The sequence below is a fragment of the Urocampus carinirostris genome, chromosome 17 (assembly GCF_059441175.1).
Source record: "Urocampus carinirostris isolate Australia breed hairy pipefish chromosome 17, RoL_Ucar_1.0, whole genome shotgun sequence".
Lineage (NCBI taxonomy): Eukaryota > Metazoa > Chordata > Actinopteri > Syngnathiformes > Syngnathidae > Urocampus > Urocampus carinirostris.
Genome location: NC_142365.1, coordinates 9846160 through 9865270, shown reverse-complemented (window position 1 = coordinate 9865270; position 19111 = coordinate 9846160). Strand labels below are relative to the sequence as shown.

The 19111-nt window shown below is 40.9% G+C and overlaps 2 protein-coding genes across 2 annotated transcripts; both read right to left on the bottom strand.

The window, feature by feature from the left end:
* Positions 1-565: 565 nt before the first annotated feature.
* On the bottom strand, positions 566-8615 carry rfxap (regulatory factor X-associated protein). Its single transcript, XM_088321586.1, has 3 exons — positions 8036-8615; positions 5741-5851; positions 566-2059 (listed from the first exon to the last, which is right to left on the bottom strand). The coding sequence occupies exons 1-3, from the start codon at positions 8459-8461 to the stop codon at positions 1958-1960; spliced, it is 639 nt and encodes a 212-aa protein (XP_088177712.1). The 5' UTR covers positions 8462-8615; the 3' UTR covers positions 566-1957.
* A 4069-nt stretch (positions 8616-12684) lies between these two features.
* On the bottom strand, positions 12685-18386 carry ufm1 (ubiquitin-fold modifier 1). Its single transcript, XM_088321465.1, has 6 exons — positions 18321-18386; positions 18161-18217; positions 14344-14401; positions 13992-14031; positions 13242-13274; positions 12685-13120 (listed from the first exon to the last, which is right to left on the bottom strand). Coding segments are annotated over exons 1-6 (288 nt in total). The 5' UTR covers positions 18323-18386; the 3' UTR covers positions 12685-13022.
* Positions 18387-19111: the final 725 nt, after the last annotated feature.

Sequence of the window (19111 nt, the reverse complement as noted above, 5' to 3'; positions counted from 1 at the left end):
GTAAATTCCAGACTATAGAGCGCACCTGATTATAAGCCGCACCCACCACATTTTAAGGGGATAGTTGCTTTTGTACTTATACAAACCGAACCTGTATATAAGCCGCATGCGCCCAAATTAAAATATGTAACGTAATTATAAAATTAACCCAAACCCAACTTTGAGTCCCGCGATTTCAACTGAACACGAAGTTAACAGTTCAAAAACCACAGCCGGCAAAATAACAGAAAACGATACCGGTACTTAACATGGGTTGCAGACCTGCAGAGTCCGGGTCCCGTTAAAAGTAATCCAAGGAAAAAAAAGGGTATATTTCCAAAGGTAAGGGTGGGAAAAATATATATCCACTATTGTCTGCCGTGTCCACAAACACTCACCTTTACCGGTTCCCACTTCCCGTCATCCCCCTCGTTTGTTACGCCCCTTCTTTTTAATTGGTCAGTGCAAAACTTATCAGAATAAGTGTCCAAAATAAATACAAATAAATACATGACAAAAATATACAGTTGCAAATACATATTATACATGGTTACACATATTTACAAAGAAAGACGGTACACCGAGAGAGTTTTCAAAGCTTTAATAATACTTTCATACCAAACCATGCCTGTGAAGGGTAGCAAAACGCTACTAGTAACACTCTCGCAAAACAGTGAATCGATCTGTTAAAAAGAACAATCCATTCTTGCAGAAACCACGGTAAGCCATCCTCATCTACATCCTTATAATTGACGTCATCAAAGTTGTCTTCCCCAGTATGGGTAAGAGACTTTGACATATAGACGACGTTCCACGCTCCCATAACCAAAAACACGCTAGCAACACGGTCGCAGGGTAAAGTTTGCGTGCAGTAGCTCTGTTTCCTTCTTTATCGGACTGCTCGATTGCTTTTAACCTTTAAGATGCGTCATGTGCCTTGAATTCGAGCGCCGCTGGCGGCTGTTAGAAAATTACATAAATTGGCCACATCACTGAATAAGCCGCAGGGTTGAAAGTTTGGAAAAAAAGTAGCGGCTTATAGTCCGGAATTTACGGTAATTATCAATAATTCATTTGATGCTTAATGTTACCTTATTATCGGTAACATGAAATAAAGCAACAAATAATCAAGGGCTTTTTAGTGAGCCACACTGAAAGAGAAGGTTCTCTATATAGTACCAAAATTCCCATTTCTAGTGAAATAGTTGTAAGGTGGGGTCGCCCTATCCCGGGGGTTCTAATGTACAATTGCTTTATACAGGGTTCGTACACCTTTTACATGGCTAAATTCAAGCACTTTTTAAGGACTTTCAAAGGCAATTTTCCAATTTCTCCAGTACCATCAAGAGAAGAAATCCGGTATGAATCATGAATTTTACATAAGCAAAATTTAATCCTGGGTGTGCATTCATCAAGACAAGAGCTTTAGATCTTGAGTGGATCGCAAAAGTGACGTTAATGTGTAGCTTACATTTTCAGTTGCAGGAAGTTCTTCCCATTACAATTTACCACTGGGAAACGCTACCTTCATTTTGTGCATGACTCGTAATAAATGTCCATAACTAGCATGCACCTGTTCTCTTGGGCATCACCCAAAGGGGGCGATGACGCAATGCCGTACACACTAATGCCAGCTGCAGTTAATCGCAAAGGAGGAAGAAATGCAATGGCCACCGGAGAACAGTGTCGGCATCATTTTCTGCAGACTTGTTAAGAAACAACGATTTCAAGCATTTACAAACGCTTCGCCCGAAATCAAATTTCAAGCGCTTTTTAATCCTTGAAAACACAACATTAAAATTCAAGCATTTCCCAGGATTTCAAGCACTCGTACAAACTCGGTTTAAACAAATCAAAAGTTTAAATAGTTGATATATAATTGACTTCACTTCAACACAGTAAAATAACAGAAAAACGATAGCACCTTTCATTGAAATCTCTTAACTGTACACAAATAAATAACTTAACCGCGAGAAGGTCAGCTAAAATTGTGCTGCAGCGCCAGGCTTCGACTCTGCACTGCCAAGATTTGCTGCTGCTCCTGCAGGAAGCGGATGACATCGGGACTCCTCAACAGAGACTGGTAGACGAAAAAAAAAAAACAGGGTTCGGTCTCCATTTTTATGGCCAAATTCAAGCACTTTTTATGGACTTTTAAACCCCATTCTTCAATTCCTTAACAACCATTAAAAGAAAGAAAACGACATTATTACAGTGTAAAAAGAATACCGTATTTTCCGCACTATAAGGCGCACTTAAAAGCCTTTATTTTTTTCAAAAGCTGACCATGCGCCTTATTTATGGATCAATATTAAGTCGCAAAGTCTTGCAACTAATGCAGCAGCCGCCGACTAGATTTCCCCCCGAATGCCAAGTGGGATTTATTTACCGGCGTTTCATTGGCTAACCAATGTGTCAATCATCATTTGAATCGATCACTATAGGCTAAAGTTATTCGGAGGTAAAGGGGGCGGATCCTATTTATCATTGACAGGCTGGCATAGGCTAAAGGGGCAAAACAAAGCCTGCAATTGGCCGAAAAAGATGTGTCAATCATCAGTTGAATCGATCACTATTGGCTAAAGTTATTCAGAGGTAAAGGGGGCGGATCCTTTTTATCATTTACAGGCTGGCATAGGCTAAAGCGGCAAAACAAAGCCTGCAATTGGCCGAAAAAGATGAATGTGAATAGCACGTTGGGTTGACGGCATAGAGAAAACAGTATTTTACTATTCTGTACTGTATTTGTAAATATTTTACTCTCCTGGATTTACTACACTCACGGATATAAGAGGACCATGTTTGCACATTACTATTGAACACAACGACTTCGGTGAGCTACTCCGGCTATATACATATATATATGTTTCTGTGATAAGCGGTGCAGATAATGGATGGAATAGAGTGTCTATTTTTAAATTAAACTCAATTCCAAGTGTTTATTGTCATATGAACAGTAAAGTTGCGAGCGAAAAAGAAAATAAAAACTAAGGAATGGTTGGCATTTCTTGAATCCCAAGACTTTAACCTTCTGAGTGATATTTGGAACGATGCATTTGAGTGACATCGTACGGACACCGCATCCGCACGTGTACGACACGTATTTGCTTCTTTGCAAGCTTTCGGAATGTTAAGGGGGTAATAAGTTTGACTGAACTATCTGACTGTTTTGTCCACGTTCCCATTGTAGCGCCTTATAATCTGGTGCGTCTTATGTATGTCAAATATAGGACCAAAAACTATTTTTTCGGGGTGCGCCCTATAACCCGGTGCGCCTTATAGTGCGGAAAATACGGTACTTATTATTTGACGTTATTGTTACTTTTATTAACTAATGTGAGGGTAAAAGTGATTCGGCTTGCAACGGTTTTTTTACACGTCGGCCATAAGATCCAGTCTTCGACTCAGTTTTGATGGCGCACAAAGTCGGCTCGAACTGCAGATTAAGATACGATCGCAGTTTTTTTTGCTGGATATGCGATCATCCAGACATCAAGCGCTCGGTGTTTATTAGCCACGGACTGCTATGTCAACAAGACCCAGCGGCCTACAAAGCAGCGAAGCAGAGTGGCAAGACAGCGGCGTGACCGCCGAACGAGGACATCAAGCGCTCGGTGCTACGACCACTCGACATCAAGCGCTCGGTGCTACGACCACTCGGGAGTGTTTATTAGCCACGGACTGCTATGTCAACAAGACCCAGCGGCCTACAAAGCAGCGAAGCAGAGTGGCAAGACAGCGGCGTGACCGCCGAACGAGGACATCAAGCGCTCGGTGCTACGACCACTCGACATCAAGCGCTCGGTGCTACGACCACTCGGGAGTGTTTATTAGCCACGGACTGCTATGTCAACAAGACCCAGCGGCCTACAAAGCAGCGAAGCAGAGTGGCAAGACAGCGGCGTGACGAAGAAGCGGGCCGGGCTAACAGCTAGGCTAAAGGCTAACCCCTCTAACATCCATTTTGCTCTCCAACGTTCGCTCTCTGGACAATAAACTGGACCATTTAACAACTGGAAGTGGCATCGAACCGCGAGATGACGAACTGCTGCGCTAAAATTCTGACGAAGACATGGTTAATCTTATCTATCCCGGCTGACGTTCAAAGAACCTGTGCGGGTCAGATGTATCGACATTTCGTTCTGTATACACGTGTACACGAATGACAATAAAGTAAATCTGAATCTGAATCTGAACTTAGATTTTCAGGTGTAGGAAGTTCTTCCCATTACCATTTACCAATGGGAAACGCTACCTTGTAAGGAAAATTATTGTTTGATTATAGTTTGTATGTGCCTTTGTATAATTTTATCCACAAAAGTGGCTTAAAGAAGCCAAAGATTATATCCAGGCGCTGTTTTTATTTTTGCAACAATTGTATCCTCTTGGAGCCTGCTATTAATCAAGATGGCCTCCGCTTTGGTGCTGGGAAGTGCGGGGAAGGGTTTGCCTCCCTTTGCCATTACCTTGACTTTTAAGTGATGCATTTTACCTTTTGTGTTACAAAGCTTCACTATCCTTATTGCTCATTTATTGTACTCGCACGCCGTCTAGCAACCAACATTATACACTGCATTTAAACATGTGATTCCTGTCTAAACCAATCAGATTAATTTCCTATGTTCATGTAATCTCGTTTAAACCAATCAGATCTGTCGTTTCATTCTTGTTTTTGCAATAAATGAGTCTCTAGCGGAGCGGGATTCCTTCCTGAGCCGATTTTGGAAGCATACTTTGGAAACACGCGCCTCCGGTAGAAGGGCTATCAAAAACCTAAATCTCCGAATCAAATTGTGTTATTTTCTTCATCCTAATTCAAGTTTTAACCTTGACAACGCTACCTTCATTTTTTTTTTGCATAAATGTCCGTAATTGACACGGAATCCTTGCACTAACATACATTTCCTCATTTCGTAGTGCCCTATTTCATGTAGAAAAAAGTAGGCAAAAAAAAAATCAGAGTTGAGCTAACTGGAGAGAGCTGACTCCCATTGTGAAGAGTCGGGTCTCTTTTTTGCATACTTTGTAGCATGATGTATGCTGATCTTTTAAAACATTTTAGACATTGTTTGTATATTTGTTTTCTAGCCATCGTTCATTAAAACAGTTGCCTCGGCATCTACTCGGGCACCACCTGTAGATGGCGATGACGCTTCACACGATGACGCCGTACAAACTAATGCCAGCTGCAGTTAATTAAGAGGGAAGAAGAAATACGACGGCAAAGCGAAACCAACAGAGCAGACATGTCTGTCTTGTTTTTAGGCAGACTTGATTCATTTTTCTTAATTTAATATGTGGTCTATTGAGTCAGACTGCCGAGAATCATTGCAACAATCTCAAGCAATAACAAGCACGTCACTCACAATTCAAGCACATTTCAAAACTTGAAAATAACATTAAAATTCAAGCATTTTTCTTATATTTCAAGCACCTGCACAAACCCTGTACGCGTAGGGTTTTCAGCTAGGGTTTAAAACTAGTGTTTCACCCTTTGAGTAGGGTTTTAAAGCGTTTCTAGGTTTTCTAGCGCTGGTTTGGAACTAGCGTTTTTGCCGAAAATTAGGGATTTAAAGCTTCTCTAGGGTTTCTGGCTAGGGTTTGGAACTACGGATTCAGCCCCAAAGTAGGGTTTTAAAGTCTTCCTAAGGTGTCTAGCTAACGTTTGGAACTACGGTTTTAACCACAAACTAAGGTTTTACAAGCTTTCTAATGAGTTGATGACAGCTGGATTGTCTCTACTGCCGGCGTTTTGACTTACGAGCCTCTTCTGGTTGAGAACTTGCTCGATGAGGGAAGGTCTGGCCGGCCGGTCGCCCATGGCCCCCAGACGTTGCTTGTTGACGGACACGGGACGCTCGTCGCAGTTGTCCTGAAGACAAAAGGTGACACAATAGTTTGGCAATAACTCGAATCAGGAATAGAAAAAACAAACATATTACCGCTAATTAAATACAGTATTTAGGAAGATACTGCAATCCCTTGCTACTTTGCACTTTGATTGATTACTATGAGACGCATCAAGTAAGTTACTAATTCTCCCACATTAAACATTGGGGCGGCAGTAGAGCGCTCGTCTTGGGATCAAGGGATCCCAGTTCGAATCCCCGGCTTGTCCGTGTTACATGTCGAAGTGTCCTTGGGTAAGACACTGAACCCTTAATACCCCCAATAAGCAGGTTAGCGTCTTACATGGCTGCAATACAAGGCCGCTATTGGGAAATGTGAAGCACACTGTAAAGCGCTTTGGGAAGTCATTGACTTGAAAAGCGCTATATAAATGCAGATTAAAAAAAAAACATCAGTCTCACACATGCACAACTATACTCTCATACCCACGCACAAACAATATTATACTTTCCTAAAATACTACTATACTTTCATACACACTACTGTACTCACTCATTCTGCTGTACTCAATTAAACACATTTCTATACTTTCTCACAGGACGTATACTCTCACTAAGATATTACCATACTTTCATACACAAATTACAATACTCTGTCACACATATTACTATACTCTCATACGCACACTACTATGCTGTCACACTCATAGTCGATTCCCATTCCATCCAAAAGAGACTGATCAAACGGTACCATGTTGTAACAGCGTCGTTTTGGCTGAACTATTTCCCATAATACTTCATTATAACACTGTACAGCGTGGCGACGTGAGTAAAAATAGTGTTAATGACAGGGTTGTTACTAGGGATGGGGTTGGGGGGTCAGGTGTGGGCAGGGCCCACCCACAGACACTCTGCTCACCCAGAGAAAACTGGATGTAGTAGTGAGGGGCAGTCTGATAAAAGGAAAACTAAAGAAAAAAATAAAATAAAACCCTGGAAGGGGGGTTACCACTTGTGAGGCCCCTTCTCAAGATTTCTTATTTTCCTCGTGCTAAGGTTTGGAGTTTTTCCTTGCCCACATGTTGGTTTAAGATCAGGGGGTGGTGTCATTGTAATCATGTGCAGTCCTTTGAGACATTTTGTGATTAAGGACTAGATAAATGTGACGTGACTATAACATGAGCCTCACAAACCCGATACACCGGATCTCGAACTGCACATCCTATCCATCCCATAATGTACAAGTTTGACTTACAAACTTCTCTCACTGACAACCAATGTTCCCTCTAAAGTCGGTGAGCAACGCTTGAAACAACAGTGAGCAACAGCACTCCCAAGTGTGGCAACTAAGTCATTATCAAACATGTCCAAACCTTGACATCAAGTTATATTTTGCTGAGTTTCCGGCAATGCAAAAAAATTAGACGGTTGCATGATACACAACTGTATTTAATCACATATTTTAGTGGAAGTACAATGTTGGCAACAAGACTTGGTATAATTGGAAATTATTTTAATGCAACACAAACTTTTTCTTCTATTTCCCTGTTTTTTCTATTTTTTTTAATTCCTTTAAAAAAATCTTATTGTGTTTATTTTTTCCTAGCTGTTACTGTTTTCTTTTTGTTTCCTATTTACTTTTTTTCCCTTTGTTTCTTTCTTTTCTTTTTTTCTGGCTTTTTTCTGAATTCCTCCTTTTTTCTCTTTCTTTTATTTCTTTTTTTTCTCAGCTTTTCACTCATTTTTCATTTTGGTATTCTTTTCTTTTTTGTTCTATTCCCCCTTCCTTTAAGTCATTTTGTGGATAATTTTACATAATTTTTGGTCATGTAGGGATAAAAGCAAAAACAACCTGAAGAGCCGTTTAGGACCCGAAAAAGCCGGTTCTTTTTAGTGAACCGAGCCGAAGAAACCGGTTCTCACAAACTCTAACTTTACTCAACTTCGTTCTACTTCGACTCGACTTCAAAATACCGCATTTAGGACACAACGTCAGGGGAACCCGTGTATTTTGACCTTCATGCACTGTAACTTTGACTTAAGTCGCTTCTTAATTAGTAATTTTGAGCCCTCATTTTTGTGCGCTGGCTAGATTTTCTTGTGCGCTGAGAAATGTGTGAGCAGTGCGCAATTGCGCACGCGCGCAGCTTAGAGGGAACACTGTTGCCGACCACTTCTAAAAAAAAACGTTATGCACGTGCACCTACATCCATTTTGTTGGTGGACATAGCCTGATCACTCTTCTTCTTCTTGTACTTGTCCTTGTACATTTTATTTCGGTGCTTCTTGCACATCCACGGCTTTCGCTGCTTGGCCACCTGCGTGGTGGTCTCGGTGCAGCCGTCGTAGGTGCACTGCTTGGGGGCGGTGCCGTCGCCCTCCGACGCCTCGTCGTCGTTAAGCTCCTCCGGGCTGGCGGCGCCGTCGCGCGGGTCGGAAGTGTCCAGCACGTCGCTCTCCTCGTCGGCGTCGTCCAGGTCCATCGGGTCGCTGCTTTCCATGGGGATGAGAGTGATGACGTTGCGGTTGTCCACCGAGCGGCTGTCGCCCACGATGTAGCGCTGACCGTCTTTCGTCAACAGAATGGCCTTGGAGGGCTCCCTGCGCGGCGGGGAAGCTTCGTCGTCGCTCATATTGGACGCCGGCGACAGTTGGCGAAAGAATAACCGGATAATTAATCTTTTATGTATCAATTTAACTCTTTATAAGGAGACACTTGTTTCTGAATAATGGCCACTAGGAATATTGACAACGGGTGTTTCTTCTTCGTCGTTCGTTTCTTGTGAGCGTGAAGCCCGCTTTTAGTGCGATACTGCCCCCTAGAGGAGAAATAATTGCATGGATTCTCTAATTACAGCGGAGAAATTGTGCATTCGTTTCACACACGAGTGTAACACACATTATCAAATAGGCGGCCCAGATCGGGCCCGCTAAAGGATTGAATCCGGCCCGCAAGACAACACTCAGAGAAGCGCAAGAGAAAACAAGCTGCAGGTTGAAATATGTCCACTTGATGTTGCCAAAGCCAGGTGCCTCTCACAAAGACACTGTACTTGTATTTATTTCTCTCTCTTTCTTTTCCACCCCCTTCTCTCCCACTGTCTGTCTTTTTCACTCTCCGTGTCTCTCTTTTTCTCTCCAATTGTTGCTCTTTGTCTCTTTCTCTCTCTGTGTCTTTTAACCTCTTTTGCTCAAACTTTCTTTTTTCCTTTTCTCTCTCTCTCTTCATACCCTTCGCGCTTTCTTTTCTCTCCTTCTGTCTTTCTATTTCTCTTTGGATTTCTTTCTTTTCTCCCTCTCTCATGACTTTTTATCTTTTGTTTCTCACGCTTTCACCCTCTTTCTCTTTTTCTTTCTTTGTCCCGCCCTCTCTCCTTTTCCCTCCCTCTTTCTCTTATTCCTGTATCTCTTTTTCTTTCTCTTTAATCTACTAGTCCGGCCCCCGACAGAACGTTTGTTCTATTGTGTGGCCCCTGAGTTAAAATGAGTGTGACACCCCTGGCGTAACAAGACCGTTTTTGGGGGTTCTCAAGCACTTCAAAAAGATATAGCATTTCAAAAACTCACTTATCCCTATTAAAGGACAGGATATGCTTTCATAGAACAAAAACGCTAATCAAAATATAAAAAAGGTGAACAACACAGCATGGCAAATACTCCACTGCATTAAAATGGTTCAGTCCATTTGATTCCTAGCCCCGCTCTCGCCCACTCCCCTTACTAGTGTCACTTAATGAAAGCCCAAAAATGCCATATTTCAGTTAAAAAAAGGAACATTCAATTAATAAATACGGCCTTAAAATAAAACATTCAATTAATAAAGATCATCGTTTTTGGATGGTCAAATATTTTTAAAGATCTTTTGCCTTTAATAACAATGTCTTTATCCACTAACTACAATATTTTTATTAGTAGTTTATTGCAAAATGAAACTTAAAAAAACTGAATAGAGGATTGAAAGCTACACACCAGTTTTTATATCAACACTGTTATCCACAATGCCAACTCATCAAATTAAGAAAGAGACATCTATAGCGGGGGAGTCAAACTAATTTCAACTCGGGGGGCCACGCGATATAACAAATGTTTACTTGGGGGCCGGACTAGTAAATTAGAGAGAAAGAAAAAGAGAAAGAAATGAGAAAGAGAGGGAGAGAAAAAGAGAGAGGGTGGGACAAAGAAAGGGAGAATGAGAGAGAGGGAGAATGTGAGAAACAAAATAGATAGAAAGGGAAATAGTGAGAGAGGGGGCGACAAAGAGAGATAAAGAAGTCCAAAGATAAATAAAAAGAAAGGAGACAAAAGGAGTGAGAGATAAGGGGAACGCAAGAAAGAAAGAAAAGGAGAAAAGGAAGAGAGAGCAAAAGAAGGGAAAAGACACAGAGAAAGAGAGAGTGAAAGAGAGAGAGAGAGAAATACAAGTACAGCATTTGTGAGAGGCACCTAACTTTGGCAACATCGAGTGGACATATTTCAACCTGCAGCTCGTTTTTCTCTTGCACTTCCCTCAGCGTGGTCTCGCGGGCCGGATTCAATCCCTTCGCTGGCCTGATCCGGCCCGTGGGCCGCCCGTTTGACACCCCTTTAGATTCTATAGAAGATACAGTGTACTTAGCGATGTCCAGTGGGCGGGGCTGCACCTGGCAGGCAGGGTTGAACCTGTGGTGGTTCTGCAGCGAGTACCACTTGAAAAAAGAAGGCAATATAGACTTCTTGAATTTGTAGACTACAACAGTTTACAAATACAATAGAAGAATACATTTTGGCGGATAATAAAAGTTGGAAGCGGCTGTAGCACTCTCTAGTGCAGGGGTGTCAAACTCATTTTAACTCGGGGGCCACACAATAGAACAAACATTCAGTCGGGGGCCGGACTAGTAGATTAAAGAGAAAGAAAAAGAGAGAGAAAGGAATAAGAGAAAGAGGGAGGGAAAAGAAGAGAGAGGGCGGGACAAAGAAAGAGAGAGAGGGAGAGAGCGTGAGAAACAAAAGAGATAAAAAGAGAAGTCATGAGAGAGGGGGAAAGAAAGGCAGAGGAAGAAAGAAATACAAAGAGAAATAGAAAGACAGAAGGAGAGAAAAGAAAGTGCAAAGGGTAGGAAGAGAGAAAGAGAAAAGGAAAAAAAGAAGTTAGAGCAAATGAAGTTAAAAAGACACAGAGAGAGAAAGAGACAAAGAGCAACAAAGGAAGAGAACAAGAGAGACACAAGGGGGTGAAAGAGACAGAGAATGGGAGAAAAGGTGTGGAAAAGAGAGAGACAGACAGAGAAAATAAATACAAATACAGTGTCTTTGTTCGAGGCCCCTGGCTTTGGCAACATCAAGTTGACATATTTCAACTAGCAGCTTGTTTTTCTCTTGCGCTTCTCTGGTTGTTGTCTCACGGATTCAATGCCTTAGCCGGCCTGATCTGGCCCCCGGGCCGCCTCTTTGACACCTGTGCTCTAGTGGACAATTTTGGAATTCTAAAATATACACTGCATTTAAAAAGGAGTATAACCATTTTTTTTCTGAAGTCTTTTTATTTCAGCTTTGACAGTTAAGGAAATGAGATGACCAAGACGGCATTGAGTAGTAAAAAAATCTCTCTGATCATTAAATCAGTTGATAATTGCCAAAACATGCAGTTTCTAGCTATAGTGGAGTTTTTTTTATATTCACTGCATGACTCTTAAGACTCGTGAGTGAAACTTTAACCCAAATTTGATTAAAAATTGGACCAACGTGCCACTTTTAGGTCAATTTGACCAGTTAGCATGTTGTGGTGCAATCATTGACACTTATGCATACAAAGGAACCCATTTTGTATTAAAAGGAACAAAAAGTGTGCTCGTTTTTCCAGTTTTAATGGTGTCAAATTCGACAAGTTATACTCTGTGTCTATTTCAAACTCAATATTAGTCTAAAGCTAACAGCTACAGTACAATTTCAAGGCCAAATTCAAGAATTTTTAAAGGACATTCAAAGCCAATTTTTCAATTTCTCAAGCACCATTAAAATGCAACATGAATTTTGCAGCTTCTCAAATATATCTTCAAGCTACATATGCAACTTTAAATTTTTCCATGCATAGGTTTTTTCCGTCTTGAGTAAATCGGAAATTTGTTTGGGAACAATAAGTGGCTAAATGTTTTTGAGACAAATCTCTCTCCATATTGGGGTTGGGTAAAAATAATAGTTATATGTAGCTAAGATTTTCAGTTGCAGGAAGTTCTTGTTACAATTTACCACTGGGAAACACTACCTTAATTTTTTTGCATGGCCAATAATAAGAAGCGTAATCCTTTCCCGAATTCAAATTTCATAGTGCTCTGTTTAGGTGTAACATGCATATGTCCTATAGGGGGCAATGACGTAAGACAATAGGACTAGGCCATACAAACCAATGCCAGCTGCCGTTAGTCACAAGGGAAAACAATATGCAATGGCAAAGCAAAGCCACCAGAGAGCAGTGTCAGCGTCATTTTTAAGCAGATGTGTATTGAAAAGTGACAACAATTTCGAGCATTTACGACCACTTCACCAAAAATTCAAGCACCTTCAATCCTTGAAAACACAAAATTTAAATTCAACCATTGTCTGTTGATTCCCTTGCAACATCCTTTACATCCTGAAAGGGGCATAACAACATGTATGACTCCTCAGGGTTGCTTCATTTCCCTCAGGCTGAGGTTTTTGAGTTTTTTCTTGCCCTCGTGTAGGTTTCAGATCACAAAATGTTGTAATGGTGCTTCGTGCAGCCCCCTGAGCCTTTTTGTGATTTAGGGCTATACAAATGACTTGACTTGACATTTTCAAGGATTTCAAGCACCTGTACAAACCCCGTCATAAGTGATGAATCAAAGTCATGATAAACTGTGTTTGAATGTATATATTTTCCATTTTCATCTACTCCTGAACTGCTTTGTACAACAGCAGCCTTGCATTGTCTTGGTTAGACCCTGATAAATCAGTTTGGCGAATTTTTGAAGAAATTAGTACAAAGCTTAACATTCTGCACCTGGAATGTACAGAGGGAGAATTAAGTCCTGTGTGTGTGTGTCATGCAACGGTGTTTTATTGTCTCTAATTAGGAAGAAAGTGAAGTTTTCTGATTCAGTGAGGATGTTGAGGTGGGCAGCATGATAGTAAAATGAACTAGTTGTACACGCATGGTGAAGCAGCACATAAATAGGATGTAAGATGAGGAGGAGGTCACTGACTCCTCGACAGAGAAGAGCAGGATCCTCGACTTCCCACTCGGTCTCTGGGAATGATGCGCAGCTCCGAGCCGTGCTTTAGGAAAACGTTGCCTGCAAGGAAGTAAAAATTCGTTTTTTTAGTATCAAATATTCTCTTGAAATTTGTAAGCACATGAAACATTGTTAAGGTTAGTTCAGCTTAATGACATGCATCCATCATATCTCAGGTCACCTGCTGTCTGCGCAGGGTTGATTCCGATTCCGTCTGCAAGGACAAAACGCTGTGTGTTAATTGGCAGGTGCATGAGTCAGCAACCCGTGGCTCGGGGGCTGCATGTGGCTTTGTAGCCTTGTCGCATGGCTCCCTGGTACAAAAATGCTTACAAATTGAAAAAGATGGGGGAGGGAAATGCATTTTTGTTTTCATATGGTTTGTGTAGCGTGACAAAGGTCACACAAGCACTTTTAGCGTTTTCCAAGGATGTGTAGAAGGAATATTACATTTCAACTAGGGGTGTAACTATGAGAGGCAAGGGAAGATCAGCTGGTATGAGTTCACAGGTGGGAAGTGACAGGTTTGACTGCCGCTCTCTCACTGGTATCGGGTTGAATTCCTGCCTGGAAAATTTGGCTGAATTCATAACTGCACGGCTGCTCTCCTATGCTTGTTTTCCCTCTCACCCTTGTCCCATGTCCTCCAACAAATATTTGCTAAATAATAAAAACTTCTTCACACAAATTACCTTTGTTTTTATTCTACATAATCTGTCTTGCTTTGAGTGAATAAGTGCACCATTGTGTTTGTAAAGTGTATTATCGCCTCATAAGGGGAGATGCAATTATTAAATTAATAAGGGGAAATATTGGTTGACAAGAATGACAATGATGGAACTTAACATCGAGAATAGTACTATTTATTAAGACGTTGATCATCGGAGGTTAGAAGGGGGAAAACAAAAGTTAAAAAGGAAAACTGACTCACCATTAGTGATGATGGCACTGGTGGCTGACGGCACTTTGAACTGCAAGGAAAAGTAGGTTTTAGATCAGGTGTAAGTCATAGTGTAATTTGCAGTATGTGGTCTGTGCAGCCCTTTGAGACTTCTTATAATTAAGGGCTACACAAATAAACAGGATTTACTTGAAACATTAAGACAGAGCAGCAGATTTTTCCTAAAATACTTTAAATTTGGTCTTGAATTAAAATATTTCTAACAGGCAAGTCTAAGTAGATTTCTACTACATTTGATGGAAATTTCTAGTTACTGATTGCTTTTTAAAGCACGGAAGCTCAAGTAAAATCACTCAAGTTTACTTAATAATTTTTTTTTTACCTCCTCAGCAGCAAACTTCAAAACTGCAGTGAACGGCGTGCTCTCTGGGACACTTAATCTATTCCAAAAACAAAGCAAAAACATTCAAATACTGCACCCTACATAATTAATTTGATGTTTTATTTACATGCTCCATGTGATGAAAAATGGACTTTGATTAAGTCTACAACAAGGGGGGGTCACCAACCTTTTGAAACTAAAAGTCCTATTTTTTCCTGATTACCCAAAAAATCTACCAAATTGGTATGCATTTCCAAATTAGCAACTAGTGTTGACGTTTGACCATTTCCCCGCTGATCATCAAATATAAGGTTACAATGAATTCGAAATTAATAATTTTGATAAAAGGTTGAGGAAATAAAAAGGGGAAAAAGGACTAATGCTTTCCATCCAAACACTATACACATTATTCAAATCATGTAACCAGCTATTACAAGGTCTCATCTCATCAGCTGCACCGCTTATCCTCAGTAGGGTCGCGGAGGTGCTGGAGCCCATCCCAGCAATCATCGGGCAGTGGGCAGGAGACACCCTGAACTGGTTGCCAGCCAAACGCAGGGCACACGGGGACAGACAACTCACTCGCTCATTCACACCTAGGGACAATTTGAACCGGCCAATTCACCTGAAATGCATGTTTTTGGAATGTGGGAGGAAACCGGAGTGCCCGGAGGAAACCCACGCAAGCACGGGGAGAACATACAAACTCCGCACAGGAAGTCTGGAGCTGGATTTGAACCCACGCAGTAGGTTCCCATGACATGAACTGTGCCGCACATGCGCTAACCACTGCACCGCCGTGCTGCCCCTATTACAAGGTATTAGATGTAAAATTAATCATATCTTCATCCAAAGAAAAGCAAAAACTAATTAACTCTTACTATGAAGTCAAATAATAAATGTACAATTTTATTTTCTCATCCCACCGTTTAATTGATCGTAATCACACACAAAAGGAGACTAAATCATTATAACACATATAAATGTATGTTTATTTGTTTTTAATTATTTTGTCATTCATTCGTGGTTAAATATGAACAATAAGATCTTGTATATGAAGGGTCAAAATTATCATTTCTAGTATGATTCATCAATTTAACCTTGAATCAATTTTGCTATGCATTCTCTCATGAAGGTGTAAAGGCTTGACAAGTCTTTCAAGTCATTTTCCAAGCTATTCCAAAATTCTGGTCCATTGCAAGTAATAAGCTAAATGTTTGCAGATAATCGTAATTTCCCCTCATATCACAACCTTATTGTTTTTTTCTGAAATTAGCATAGTACATTTGCTAGTGTTAGTTTAAGTTTGCATCTCTATACATAATCTGAACAGTTTGATATCAGACTAAATCATGTACTACATTTGCTGTGTTACGATTGTGTTATATGAATGTATTGATTATTAAAAGCAGGGTTAAAACCGGCTTGGTCATCTGTCTTTTATAGGCCACTTTAGGATTTACAAATTATAGACTAATATTAAAAAAATGTAAAGACACTGATCATCTGAAACAATGTACATGCCAGTTAGGTATACAAATTCACAGAAAATCGCAATGACCAGCGAGTAATTTTCAGAACCAGTCCGTGGGCTACTCAGATGTTCTTAGGGGGCTACCTTATGCCCACGGACACCATGTTGGTTACACCCAGTCTAGAATGTACTCAATTAAGGAAATCGCGTATCATGTTTACAGCGTGTTTTCACCAATTCTGGTTATAGGTGGGCATTTACCATTAAAGGATTTTATACATTTGACTATATGAAATGAAATGAAATGATCTGCATTTATATAGCGCTTTTCAAGTCAATGACTTCCCAAAGCGCTTTACATTGTGCTTCACATTTCCCAATAGCGGCCGTGATCTGTGCAGCCATGTAAGGCGCTAACCTGCTCATTGGGGGTAATTGGGGGTTCAATGTCTTACCCAAGGACACTTCGACATGTAACACGGACAAGCCGGGATTCGAACTGGGATCCCTAAATCCTAAAACGATCGCTCTACCTCCTGAGCTACTGCCGCCCCACTATAAAGGATTTTATACAATTGACTCAGTTTAATGCTATGAAGATTTTTACTGAGTGGGCTGTAGTTCAATGTACAATAATAATAATAATAATAATAATTTCCTTGTATTGTCATTCTGTGTAACAATGTACACAGAACGAAATGTCGATTGCACCTGACCCGTTGTAGCGAGCCGATGCAGCCGCAGCCAACAGAGGGCGCCGCCGACCACTTTTTAAGTCTTAGGAATGACTCGGCCGGGGCGCGAACCACCGACCTCCCAGTCTCAAAGCGGGCGCCTTACCATCTAGGCTACTGAAGGTCAGGGCAGGCTGTTGGAAATGCACAATATTTTGTTTAGGGAATTTTGATAACAGGACTTGTGGATTTGCTGACGCAGGACTGCAGGCGATGTTGTTTTGGGAAGCCAGACATCAAGGCGCTGTGTTGTGAGGACGTTGGGCGCAAAACAACTGCTTGGCATTATAAAAGAAAATAACCATTTTAGATATACTGTAATTAATGGTGTAAAACACTCCCTTGTTTATAACGCGCATCCCTATTTTGTTTATTGGAAACCGGTATGAAATGTTGTCTTGGTTCGAGAGCGTTCTCCATTCAGGCCCCAGTCTTGTGGAATGCTCTTCCCCCTGAGATTCGATCTACAACCTCAGTGGAACTGTTTAAATCTAGGCTTAAAACACACTTCTATTCTATAGCATATGAATAACCTATATTTTTTGTTGACAATATCTGTGTATTATTTGTTACTGCAACATCCATTGCAGCCTGGATATCCTGGAAGGGGGATTACCTCATGTGCGGTCCCTTCTCAAGGTTTCTTCATTTTCCTCATGTTGACGTTTTTGAGTTTTTCCTTGCCCTCATGTAGGTTTTAGATCAGGGGATGGTGTAATAAGTCTGTGGTTTGCCATAATCTGTGGTCTGTGCAGCCCTTTGAGACTCTTTGTGATAAAGGTTATACAAATAAACATGACTAGACTTGACTTTTCTTAGCACCAACTTTGCTGTCGGATGCAACGGGAATCGAACACGGTTTGCTGCAATGAGAGTACTGAATTATATAAATGGAACGCCAGGGGTTCAGATGATATACGAAAAGGCAGCCGATTTTATCTAAGGATCACTATTCTTGGTCACGGTACCAGAGATAATGGTGATTTTGTTGGGTGTATCACATGTTACAATGTCAATATAGTTGACACAATGCTTAGAATAGAATAGAATAGAATAGGGGGCAGCACGGCAGCGCAGTGGTTAGCTCATGTGCGGCACAGTTCTGAGGTCATGAAATCGAACCTCCTGTGTGGAGTTTGCATGTTCTCCCCGTGCTTGCGTGGGTTTCCTCCGAGCACTCCGGTTTCCTCCCACATTTCAAAAACATGCATGTTAGGTTAATTGGCCGGTCCAAATTCTCCCTAGGTGTGAATGAGCGAGTGAGTCGTCTGTCCCTGTGTGCCCTGCGACTGGCTGGCAACCGGTTCAGGGTGTCACCTGCCCACTGCCCGAAGATAGTTGGGATGGGCTCCAACACCCCTGCGACCCTACTGAGGATAAGTGGTGCAGATAATGGATGGATGAATAGAATAGAACGGAACACATTGATTTTGCTCAATAAATTATCTAGACTGGCCACTCACCAGGGTCGCAAATATTCTATCCTTAATATCTACAATTTAATAAACCGTCCTATTAGCAAAGCAAAAGGAGAAATGAGACCAAAAACTACAAGATTAATCATTCAGAATCACTGATTTCAACCGGCAGTTGAGTACCGTATACTTACACTTTAAACGGGAGCTTGGGGTCCGACGTCAGCGTGATTTTAAACGTTACTTTAGACCTACACATTAGAGCATATATTGGAAAGGAATCACTACATTGTTTATTGGAACTTTGGCTGAAGAATTCAACAAAACGTCAGATGTTAAAGCGTAAAAACGTACATTTTTCTGGCCAGGTGATTCGACTTGAGAGCTGTTTACCCACACCCGGAAGTTCGGAAGGACCCCTATGTACACGTCATCGATTTGGTCGATTTTGGAAGAAAAATACACGCCTTTAGTGCGTTACAGTTAGGAATTATTTTTTAATAAAGTAAAATATGGATGAAATGTAATTTTATCGCTTCGTATGTTACATTTAAAATCATTTATTATGTTATTTTTAGATAGGCACGCTTTTGCGACCACTTTTCATTACCGTAAAAATCAACAGTGATGCGCAATGACATAAAAGCGTCACAATCATTTTGCCGATAATTTTTTTCTCTATAAAAACTCTGTTTTACTTTTTTTAAGCTCAATTCATTAAAGGATTTCATAATAAAGTTAAAAACATTACATGTACTTTTCTTGACACGTATATTTAATATTTAGGGTAAAACCATGATTATTTTATTTTCAAACAGGCAATCTTTTCAACCTACCGGTACTTCTTATTACTGTAAACAAACGCATATTTTGATTGCAAAGCTAGTTACATTCTTAAATGTGAGGCCCGCGTAGACCCCAAATATCCCTGTCATCCCATTTCGAATATGCTGCAAAAACGCTACCTGTCATTCATAGTTATAATGCCTTTCTCAAAAGTGTTGCTTATTTTAGAGTAGTGTTTCTCAACTGGTGGGCCCAGACCCAAAATTGAGCCACGGACCCATTTTCAGTGGGTTGCACGCCTTTGCCCTGGCAAAATGAAGCTAATAATAAGAATTACACAGTAGATGGCAATGATGCCC